Consider the following 10,791-nt stretch of genomic DNA (forward strand, 5'->3'; position numbering starts at 1 on the left):
CTTTCAGCCAAAAATGATGCTGAGAAAAATCTTTGCCTATCTTGTCCTCTCGAAGTTACTTAGGAAGCAAAAAAACAAAAAGCAAAAAAGGTACGTTTGTTGTTGATCAGAGCACAACAATATGGAGAGAGGTAGCAGCACTTGGATTCCATGAGACAACTTTGACGAGATACAAAGCAAGGGTCGGTTTGCCGGGTTAGGTCAACACAGAATGCCACGGTGCCCAGACCGTTGACCCTTTCTCAGTTTGGACCAAGAAAGACTTCATGCCTTTCTAGGCTCTCGCAGCAGCTCCAAATGGTTTTTAACACATTACATGCAATGAAACAAAATCAGAGCTGTTGAGTTACTCTTTAATCAGTATTACATTGAAATGCCCCAATACATTCTTATCTACATCCCTCCACCAACTGCTATTTTGTCGAATTCAAATGCTCACTGGAAGTATCATCACCCCCTAGTCATAGGCTCTCAGGACCACCACGGTTTTGCGAATGAATCAGAGAAGGCAACATTACTTCAGCTAAAAGTCACTTAGCTTTCAAAAGGCAGGATGTAGCACAGAATGATTCTGTCTACTGGGATAGAAACACTGGGAAGGCTGGGAGAAGGAAGTTGGCTCCAGCTCCACTGTTACCTTGGCAACTGTGGCGCCAGCATCCTCTGGGCAGAAATTAACTTTGTGCCATAATATCATAGGGCAGAGGAAGGGAGAGCGCAGAGGAAGAGGAAGAAAACATCGGCTAGATCTAGAAGCTCAGAGGGCCATCTGGGACGATTACGAATCAGTGGGCGGGGCATTTGAGCTACAGGCACCAAATTACCCATTGTACTTTTGTTGGGTTTTTTTTTTCCACTGAAATTTCAGTATTGTTCGAAGATAGCCACCACACCCTTTAATAATGAACAAACACTGCACTAATTTGGCTGAGGGCATCTGCTGATCATTCTTGGTCATTTATAACTTCCTTTTATTTCTCTCTTCGGGGAAACAGGGAAAAAAAAATATCTTGAACGGAAGAGACAAGGAATGGTGTGGTTATAAAAAGCACATTCTGTTGAGGGTGAACTGGTAACTAGTTAGCCTTAGGCTAAAGACCAGTCTCTTCCCTGCAATGAAAGTGTGCAGACCCTATCTGGGGCAAGACAAGCCACCCCGTGGAGTGGTCCCTGGTCAAACTGCTTATGGGGGAAACTGCACTGATGCTGTGGCACGGGCCTCGGACCTCCCAGCCAAGACCACGGCATCAGGGCCAGAGCCTGCAGGGACCGCACAGGAAGGCTTGTTAGAGAAAAACTGGCTGTGCGTCCAGAGCTCCAAAATTCACTGGGTACTCAGAAAACACGTTACAGAAAAGGCAGCCGGCTGACGAGACAGGTAAGTGGAAAAGTACAGGTAAGTATCTCAGTCTCAAAACCTGAATTCCAGTAAAGCTTAGGTGGCAGGTCACAGGCAGAACTGCGACACGCATGTAAGTGCAGAGGCTTCCTTCCTCCAGGATGGGTGAGGGGCCGTCCTTCTCTCCTGGCCAGGTCCACAGGTCACGGCTAGCAGCGCTCAGACGGTTAAGGGCACACGAAGTGAGCGGGGAACATCTCTCAGGAGTCACCGCCGGTCTCCAGCTTGCCTGCTCCTGGAAGTAGGTGCACCTTTTCAGCCAGGGAGGTCTCCCTCCTGCCGGCCCGGGACTCCAGGAGGAAACAGCTTTTCCTCTTTCTTCCGTAGGGTAAGATGGGGCGTTAGTGACACATCCTGCTCGTCATCTCTTTCTGGAAAGCAGGGGGAGAAGGATGGTTAGGAGTAACTATAAGCAGAGCAATGACTTGTTGAAGGATTCTGAAAATACCCTGGCAACCTCTGGAGCCTTTAAACCAGAGCTTGCAAGCATGGCCCAGGAATAAGGCTCTGCATACAGATGTATTCCACTGGCTGCAGGCTTTTTTTTTTTTTAATCAAAGCAATGTTTAAAAACCTCAGCTAACTTGCCAAAAATCCAGGTTGCTCTGTGTTTTGGAAAAATTGCAAGATCTGGAGCCACTGGGCAGCTGAGTTGAGAATTGCTGTCCTCTTCAGATGCAGAATACACTCTCCAGTTTGCCCCAGTCTCCACCACTCCCAGCAGTCTCCCCATCAGGAGTGAAGTATCACTTACTGGTTGATATGATCATTGGATTTAGACGGCTGTTGTCCTTACAGTAGAGCACAATTTCTCTTTACGTAAGTTTCAATCAAAGATGAGAAAATGAAGGATAGGTAAAAGTCAAGAAAAGTGGGAGGAAGGACATTTCTTAACAGAAATGAAGACTATTCCAATGTGTCTGACAGTCAACCACAACCAGCTGGCCTTTCTATAAATGCTCTTATGGGCATTTATAGATCCCAAATGTGTCATCTGTTCTCCTTCTCTGGGTCTCTGCACAGGCGAGACCCTCGCCCGCGGCCTGCTCCTACCACGCCCTGCTCTCTTGGCTAATTGCCATTCATCTTCCCAACTCCAGCAAGATGACTCTGATCTGCCTGGGAGGCCTTCAGGCACTCCCGCCCCTACCACTGTGGATCAGCCACGCCCCCCACCTGTGCCCACCTGGAGGCCTGCGTGCAAGGAGCCAGTTTGTACACCTGTGTGTGTGTGTGTGCGTGCGCGTGCACACACACGGGCGACGGGCATGTGGGTTGGCTTTACTTGTGAGCTCCAAGGTGTCAGGAAGAAGAAACCCTCACTAGCACAGTGCCTGGCACAGGGCAGCAGCTCCTCTTTCATCCTTAAGAATGTCCTGGATCACAGGCTGGGAAGGAGACTTGTGCCTTGTGGCATTTAGGAGGACACGTCTCATATATTTTAGTTAGATGAATGAGCCGCTTCTGAGGTCCACCTGCTGCAGAGCTGACGCCAGCTGCTACCTCTCTTGCACGCTAACCCCAGCTCACCCTCCAGCGCCCCCTATCAAATAGGAAACATCTGAGTAACAGGAGCTTGTGAATAGGCGTGCCAGCTGCTCAGAGACTCGATTAGAAAACCATACCAATGTGCTGGTTAAAAAAATAACCAAATATACAGAACAGAATCTAGGTACTTTTGCACCCTTATAATATTAAGCAAGGCAATTATGTAGAGATACGTATATTGAAAAATTAAGTGACCATTTACTTATGCTCCGTACTTGTGCTATGGACCAGGTGCCTGGGAGATGAGGTCACTGTTCTCAAGGAACTACAGTCTATCAGGGAGAAAACGATATAAAATACAATGACATAAATGTTAATATTTAGAGGAGGAGATGAGGCATGGTAGAACCCAATCCACCCATCCCACTCTGCCCTCACTACCACCCTGTGTGACCTCCCTGAGCCTTCGGGTCTTAGCTGAAGTGGCCCCTTTCTAGGGATACCCTTCCGAACCTCCAGGATAGGGCATCACCTCTTCTGCTCTTTCATAGCACCCTTCTCCACAACCAGGATAGTCTTTCTGTTTCACTCCTGCCTCCTGGATTCATCCCTTGTAAGAGCCTGTAAGACCCACAGAGAAAAGGGCTGTGTCTGTGGTCTGTGCTGTGTCCCCAGTGCCTGGCAAGTGATGATGGATAAAATGTTTGTGCAATCCAGCAATGAATGGGCTCCCAGTGTCCTCATCTGTGAAACAGACCAGTGATGCCTACTTGAGGTGAGTGGGAAGGTTAAAAAGTATTCATGGACAGAGTACGCATTCATTCTCTTTCCTGATCTCTCCAGAAGCACAAACATGGCAGCAGCCACTGTGTGCTGGGAAGGCAGAACCTTGAGAGGACTTCTCTGATAACGTACCCACTGAGATGGACTCCACAACCTAGAGGAGGAAGAGTCTGACAGGTGAGGGTGGGAGAAGGGGGACTGGAGAACAGGGGCTGTGGCTGGAGGGAAGCACAGTCGAGGTGGAGCCCGCCAGGGATCTGATGCTGCTGTGGCTGGAGCAGGGGGGCCAGGGCAGGATGGGGACGCAGGGGTGGGGAGACAGGTAAGCGCACAACTATTTGGATAAGGACCCAGGCACCTGGTGTGGGGGGATGGAAATAGATGATGACAAGCTGAAAAGGAATTTGCTGTTCCTCTGTTAAGCTTCCAAAGGTTCTTGTGTTTTTGGTTAACTTTTTGTGACAGAGATGGGAAAAATTAGGTGGGAATTGGGTGGGAATACAAAGTATGTGTGTGTGTGTGTGTGTGTGTGTGTGCACGCGGGTGTGTTTGAAAGAGTGAGAGCAAGAGAGTGAAGGAGAGATCATGGGATGAAGACAACTTTGCCTTTATAACTAATTCTTATAATTATTTGCAATGGGTCAGGATTACAGAAAGAAAGGAACTAGCATTTGTTAAGCCCCTATGAGTTGCAGGTGCTTCAGGTGGTTATATTAATATCATTGCCTCTGTAAAACTTTGACAGAAGAGGAATCCAGGCCTCAGAGCAGAAGTGATGTGCTCAGGGTGAACAGGTATGGTGGACAGTAAGCTGCCAAGCTTAAATGGTAACAGTTGCTTCCATCAAACAAAGGTTTGCTGTTGTTTAGTCTCGGTGTCCCTCATGGCTTTACAGATATCACTTCATGTAACCCTTACCCTGATCCTGTGAAGTAAGCTTTGCCATCCCCATTGGTCTGATGAGGAAACAGGCACAGAGACAGAGAATAACTTATCAAAGTCACACAGAAAGTGGCAGAAGTAGAGATTTAAACTCAGATCTATCTGGATGCAAAGGCCAGCTCTTTCCACTACACCACATGACCATGGTTTAAGCCTCTGAGACACTCTTATGAATATGCATCTCAGTGATATTGACTTATATTAATTAACAATTAATTGCAATCGTTCCTGAATTTTCAAAATGCTGAAGAGATAGTTTTTCTTTATCCAGACTGAGTTACAAGTGCAATCGGTAAATACTAAAACAATTATGCCACTAAAAGACTATAGACACAAGAAATGTGGAAGACTTTTTTTTTTTTTAAGGAAAGCAGAAGAGGGAAAAGATTGAGAGAGGATATGGGACTTAAGCAAAGCCACTGAGTTAGTCTGTGAAAAGCCAGGACCAGTGCTTTCCTCACCACACCGTGCAGCCTCAAATGCAGGAGAAAAACTGTTTACTATGAGGCCTCAACATTCTTACAGGGAATGAATGGTTGAAGTAAATCTGAAACTTGAGGAAGGACGTCTCAGTTGGATCCGCCCTGCAGAAGCCTACAAGCCTTCACAGCTGTATTCTAGCGATTTCCCACTTGGTGGCGCCAATGGGCTGGCTAAAAACCAACTGGTTCTGAGAAAAAAAACCCAAACCCCCCAAAAAAACCAGACAGGACTTCCCTAGTGGCGCAGTGGTTGGGAGTCCGCCTGCCGATGCAGGGAACACGGGTTCGTGCCCCGGTCCCGAAAGATCCCACATGCCGCGGAGCGGCTGGGCCCTGAGCCATGGCCGCTGAGCTTGCGTGTCCGGAGCCTGTGCTCCGCAACGGGAGAGGCCGCAACAGTGAGAGGGCCGCGTACCGCAAAAAAAAAAACCCCAAACAAACAAACAAACAAAAACCAGACAATATTGGGTTCCATGGCTTTCCTCTTCATCACAGCCCTCCTGCAGGCATCCAGCAGTGCCAACACACGTTCCTTCCTATCGGGGAGAGTGGCTGAAACAACTCCTATGCAGTTTGCTCTGTAGGGATGAATTTGCCATGCAGGAGTTATCTGAACCCACCATGTATTAAGTCCACTAAAGAACTCCAACAGGTGCTTAAGAGGTTTCTGCAGTAGTGTGAGTTTTCTGAGAAATGTTCCTAAAGGCTGTATTTGGTTTGTACATGAAGACTTTTCAAGCACCCAGACTTTAAAAAATCCATTCTTAAGGAAAGAGTCAGGTCAGGTTTTGGTTGTGCTCAGTCGGTACCATTGCGGCAGAACTTGATTCTGCAAAGTCCCAGATTGCCGACTCTCAGCAGAACAAAGTCCCCGCTCAGCAGCCTGGCAAACAAAGCTGTTCTTAACTGGATCCACCCACCCTGCTCACCTCCTGTTGAAGCCCGGCCCACTCACCACACCCATCAGGCAAACTAGACTCCTCCCCGTTCTCCAACAGCTCCGCTCTGTAACGTTTCTAGTAGCTTCTCATCGGCTGTTTCTTCCATCTGGCAAATGCTTTCTGCCCTTCTATGCCTGGCAAACTTTGATAACCTTCAAGATCAGAAAGGGTTAATTAGCTCCCTTCCCGAGTTCCTCCATCACTTTGCACACACCTGCATCACACTGCTTTCTACCAGCACAGGAAGGAACTCACCATTTCATCTTGCCTGAATCTGAACAGACCCTTAAAACTTTGTTATATAGTAATATATGATGAGGGATATTTTGGTCAAGTCACATAACAGTATGTATGGTTTGATCCAATTATATTAGGAAAAAATATAAAGTATGAGTCCAGCATGGTAAGTTTACCTCTGGGTGAATGGAATAATATATGTTTTCTATTTCTGACATTTGCCTTTTACATATTCTCTAGCTTTTTAGATATTTTTAATATACATGTAATTTTTCCTAAAAAATAAGCTTCATTAAAAAAAAGAGACAGAGAAGTAGGGGCTTCCCTGGTGGCGCAGTGATTGAGAGTCCGCCTGCCAATGCAGGGGACATGGGTTTGTGCCCCGGTCTGGGAAGATCCCACATGCCGCGGAGCGGCTGCGCCCGTGAGCCATGGCCGCTGAGCCTGCGCGTCCAGAGCCTGTTGCTCCGCAACGGGAGAGGCCACAACAGTGAGAGGCCCGCGTACCGCAAAAAAAAAAAAAAAGAGAGAGAAGTAGACCAAATCTCCACATTGAAATCATAGTTAGTTTTGGAAATGAAGTTAAAATGATTTTGCCTAGTCTTTGTGGGGAACGGTGGTGGTGGATGAAATCAGCATATCTTCCGCATAAGATACTCAGCCACTTCTGATCTAAAACACTTAAAATTAAAATAGAGATCTTTGCTAGCATTTGAAAGTTTTATTTGTTTGTTTGTTTGAATATACATGGAACAAACTTGTGTGAATTCTACGAGTCAAATCTTCCTCTTATCTCTCAGTGTAGCCATTTTGAGAACTGGCCACGGAGGGAATAAACTGTCCAGAGAAGTAAAATGATTTATTCTGGGTCACGCAAATAATTTCTGACTCGACCAAGACTACGAAGAAACCAACTGACTTAGCTTACTACACCATACCATCACACATCCCAGTAATCGAATTTTCACATGGAATAAAGAAAGAAATGTGATGTCTGCTAGGTGTCAGTCATCATGCTAACATAACCATATGAATAAGTTAACATTAGGAATTATAAAATGAGCTCCAAAAAGGAGTGACAAAATCACAGGATCACAGACTACTGTTCAAGCTGGGAGGACACCTGGATGTGATCTAGTCCAACACCTTCATTCCAGAGATGTGAAGACCCGGCTGTTAGGGAGGAAGTGACTTGCCGAGGGTGGGACCACTGATAAATGGCGGCGCCAGGACTCCTGACCTGTGGACCCTGCACTCCACGTTGATTTCAGAGAGGCAACTTGTGTACACAAGGATTCCTTAAGTGTCACCTCAGTGTGCTTCAGGAAAATCCCTCTTGCATTACTGGCTCTCCTCCACGTAAACCTAAAACCTAAATGGCTCTCCACAGATTTCAAACTAAGTCCCAACTCTAGCATCTAGCATTGGTGTAGACTACTCAAGCACTCGGCCGTCACTCCCCAACTCTCCTTCTCTACCGTTGAGCCCACAGCAATGCCCCTATATACGCTTTCCTTTGCTCCTCTCTTCCCAAAACACCTTTCTCCCAACTCCAGCATCCTTCGAGACCCTTGACCATTTCCCCCCCTCAGGAACACCATCTCCTACCCTCCCCACCGCATCCCCAAGAAGTCTCAGGTAGTCCTCTTCTGCTTTCCCTTTGTGCCCATAGTACCTCTCACATTGTTCTATGACACTTTATTAATTCCTGGTTCCAGCAAGAGATTGCTCTGCAAGAGATGAACCATATCTTGTTTCTGTTTGGACCCTGGTGCACAAGGCCTGCCACATACAAGGGGCTGTAAAAATATTTGCTAATTAGACAAAAATCCAATGAAGATGAACAATTATTAGGTCTTAAAGACCCAGTAAAACGAGAGGTAGAGGAAAATACAAACTGAATACCTACTATGGTGGAGGCACCTATATTTATTGTGTGTACTTCTTGCTCAAAACTCTGTGAAGTAGGCATTGCTCCTTCTAACTTACAGATGAGGAAACAGGCTCAGAGAACTGAAGTAACTTGTCCAAGTTCACGCAGCTAGCCAAGTGGAAGGATAAGGGTCAGATTTGGTTGCCTCAAAAACAAAAACAAGTAAGCAGACTAAATACATCCTGTTTCTATTACTCCACTGGGAGGAGAAATAAAAGGACGGAGGTTCTTTGTTTTTCTAGTGTTTTAACATATATTGGGCACAGAAGTGCTACAGCAACAGCATTTTAAAGCCAATTTCTTGTTTCTAATTCACCAACTTTCTGCTAATTCTGAGAAACAAGAAGGAGAAAGGGGAGGAAGAAATATTGGAAATAAAGCAATGATTTAGGAAGAACAGGACACAAAGGGACGAAAGGAAGGTGGGTATAGAAGGCGCAGCAGTGTGGTAAGAATGAGAACACTGGGCCCAGCGCTTCGGGAAAATGACCTTTGTGTAAGCGGGTCCTTCCCACCACCAGCCACCATGAAAACAGGGTAGCTTGAAACACACAGCATATCGTTAGATCTGGCAGAAAGAGGGAAGTATTCAATCAACAGCCTCTCATCTAACAGAACACAGGTACACACACACACACACACACACACACACACACACACACACTTTCCTTCTCTAGTAATGGAGCTCCACCAACACATTTTAAAGGCACTATGTTAAGGTGACAGTTGCCAAAAAGACAAAGGAAAACGGTGAGTCCACCAAAAAGGGCCAAGGTGCGGGGCAGGGAGAGGGGGGCCGGGGGGAGGGGAGAGAAACCAGCAGCACAGCCTCAGGGCCCCCCAGTTCCCGGCAGCCCCCTAAGCTGGAGCACGGCCACCCCTCACCTCTCCTCAGCCTCCTCTCAGATGAAGACAGATTTGGGAAAGTGGGTTTGAACTGCAGCGTGAATTACAGGGACCACATTTCTGGCTGGGCTGGGGGGATGGGATATGAGTAAACCCTGTAACTGAGAAGACTTCTTCATTCCCGACAACTTGGTTAGGCCCCCGGGGGGGTTGGCAGCCAGGTCAGCAAAATGACTTTCTGCGCAGCCTTGCATCCTACAAATTCCACTTCTTAAAGACTTTAAAACCTCCAAGTTGTATCCATATTGTCCATTTGTTTCTTTTGCTATTGGCTCTCTCCCCCTCCCCTAACAAGTGTGAGGATTGAAAATGTTGACCATCTCGAAAATTCCATTTCTCGAGGGTCTGCTCTCCCCACCATCCCATTCCGAACAAAGAGCTGCTGATGCCCATGCTAGGATTTCACCAGAACTACCCCTAACCCACCCGCCCCCTGGGGTCCTCAGCTCCTGACCATACCCATTTCCCTCTGGCCATCTTTCTACACCAGAGGTCAAGCAGATATTTTGCTATTTCCTTACCTCGGGATCTAACCCACGGGTAGCAAAGCAAGTCCCTTTGGAAACGGCAGTTTTCCTGGAGGAGCAAGGAGGATGAGAACCAAAAGAAAAGCGAGCTGGCGTCAGCAAGGACGCTATGATGGTCAGCTGAGCCGCATGGGGCAACGTGGGGTGATTCCTGAGTGCAGGCAGGGACAAGGGTTCAACGAGGACTCTTCTAGCATCATGACACTGTGAGAAGCAGGGCCATACCAGTGTCAGAAGGACTCGAGGAACCGGCACGGGTGGCTTTAGGGAGGAAGTGATGCTGTGCAAGGTATTTGATTACGGGGATCAAAATCAGTTGTTGTCTTCGCATCATCCAGTTTGGAGGACTCAGAATTTCCCATGATACCATGCTGCCTTGTGATTCCAACGTGTAGACAAGGCCAAAGGCCTACACCCTCTAATCTCTGCTGGTTACCATCAGCAGCGCAGGCTGGAAAGCTGCTGCTGAAGATCCAGAAACGCACAAAACTTGTTTCCACTTCCCTCCATCTCCTACCAGAAAAAGTCTCAGCAAATTAAGTGACTGCAGGACTCTGGGACCTGCCCCCCTCCAGCCTTGCACACACCTGGCTTCTGTTTGTTTCTGCACGAGAGCCCCGTTTCCTTAGCCTGCCCAGAACACACCTGTTCATCCTTTCACGCCCTGTGTAAGTGTCTCCGGATGGGAGACAGAGAACTCAGGGAAAGGGGCCTCAGGGGAAAAGGAAAGAGAGAAAGACAATCCCGGAGAGTCCCAGGGCTGGGTGCTAAGAATGTGGCCTGGCAGTTAGCTCTCCCTCAGACAGCGTCTCCCTTAGCTCTGAAGGGCAGTATTTCACTTCAAGGGGGAGCCCAGTAAAGTACCAGGCTGTTTGCTGCAGGGAAATCCCTGGAACAAGAGAGAGGAGGAGAAAAGAAAAGCAAACAAGCAGGTACAAAACATCCCCAGCCACTCTCCTGCCCAATCCCTGTGGGACAGCTAAGTCTTCAGAAGGTAGAAACAGGGGGGCAGCTCCTGCCACCCTCGGGCACAGGGCGGCCATGCATCTCACCCACCCAGAGGAGGCCAGCTCTCCCCTGCTGCAGTGTTTCTCCTCTCGCTTTCTAGAATCCACAAAGCTGCACCTATGACATTGACCTTTTCCCAAAAGCC

The 10,791-nt window shown here is 47.6% G+C and overlaps 1 protein-coding gene across 1 annotated transcript in view; it reads right to left on the minus strand.

Annotated features, from left to right (window-relative positions):
- Positions 1-332: 332 nt before the first annotated feature.
- Positions 333-10,791, minus strand: part of MOB3B (MOB kinase activator 3B) — a 201,630-nt gene continuing 191,171 nt past the window's right edge. Inside the window, exon 4 of the mRNA XM_024754685.1 lies at positions 333-1,770. Within this exon, the coding sequence (XP_024610453.1) occupies positions 1,741-1,770 (30 nt within the window). The 3' untranslated portion in view covers positions 333-1,740. The remainder of the gene's footprint in view (positions 1,771-10,791) is intronic.

This window comes from Neophocaena asiaeorientalis, unplaced genomic scaffold (assembly GCF_003031525.2).
Source record: "Neophocaena asiaeorientalis asiaeorientalis breed wild unplaced genomic scaffold, Neophocaena_asiaeorientalis_V1.1 scaffold379, whole genome shotgun sequence".
Taxonomy (NCBI): Eukaryota; Metazoa; Chordata; class Mammalia; order Artiodactyla; family Phocoenidae; genus Neophocaena; species Neophocaena asiaeorientalis.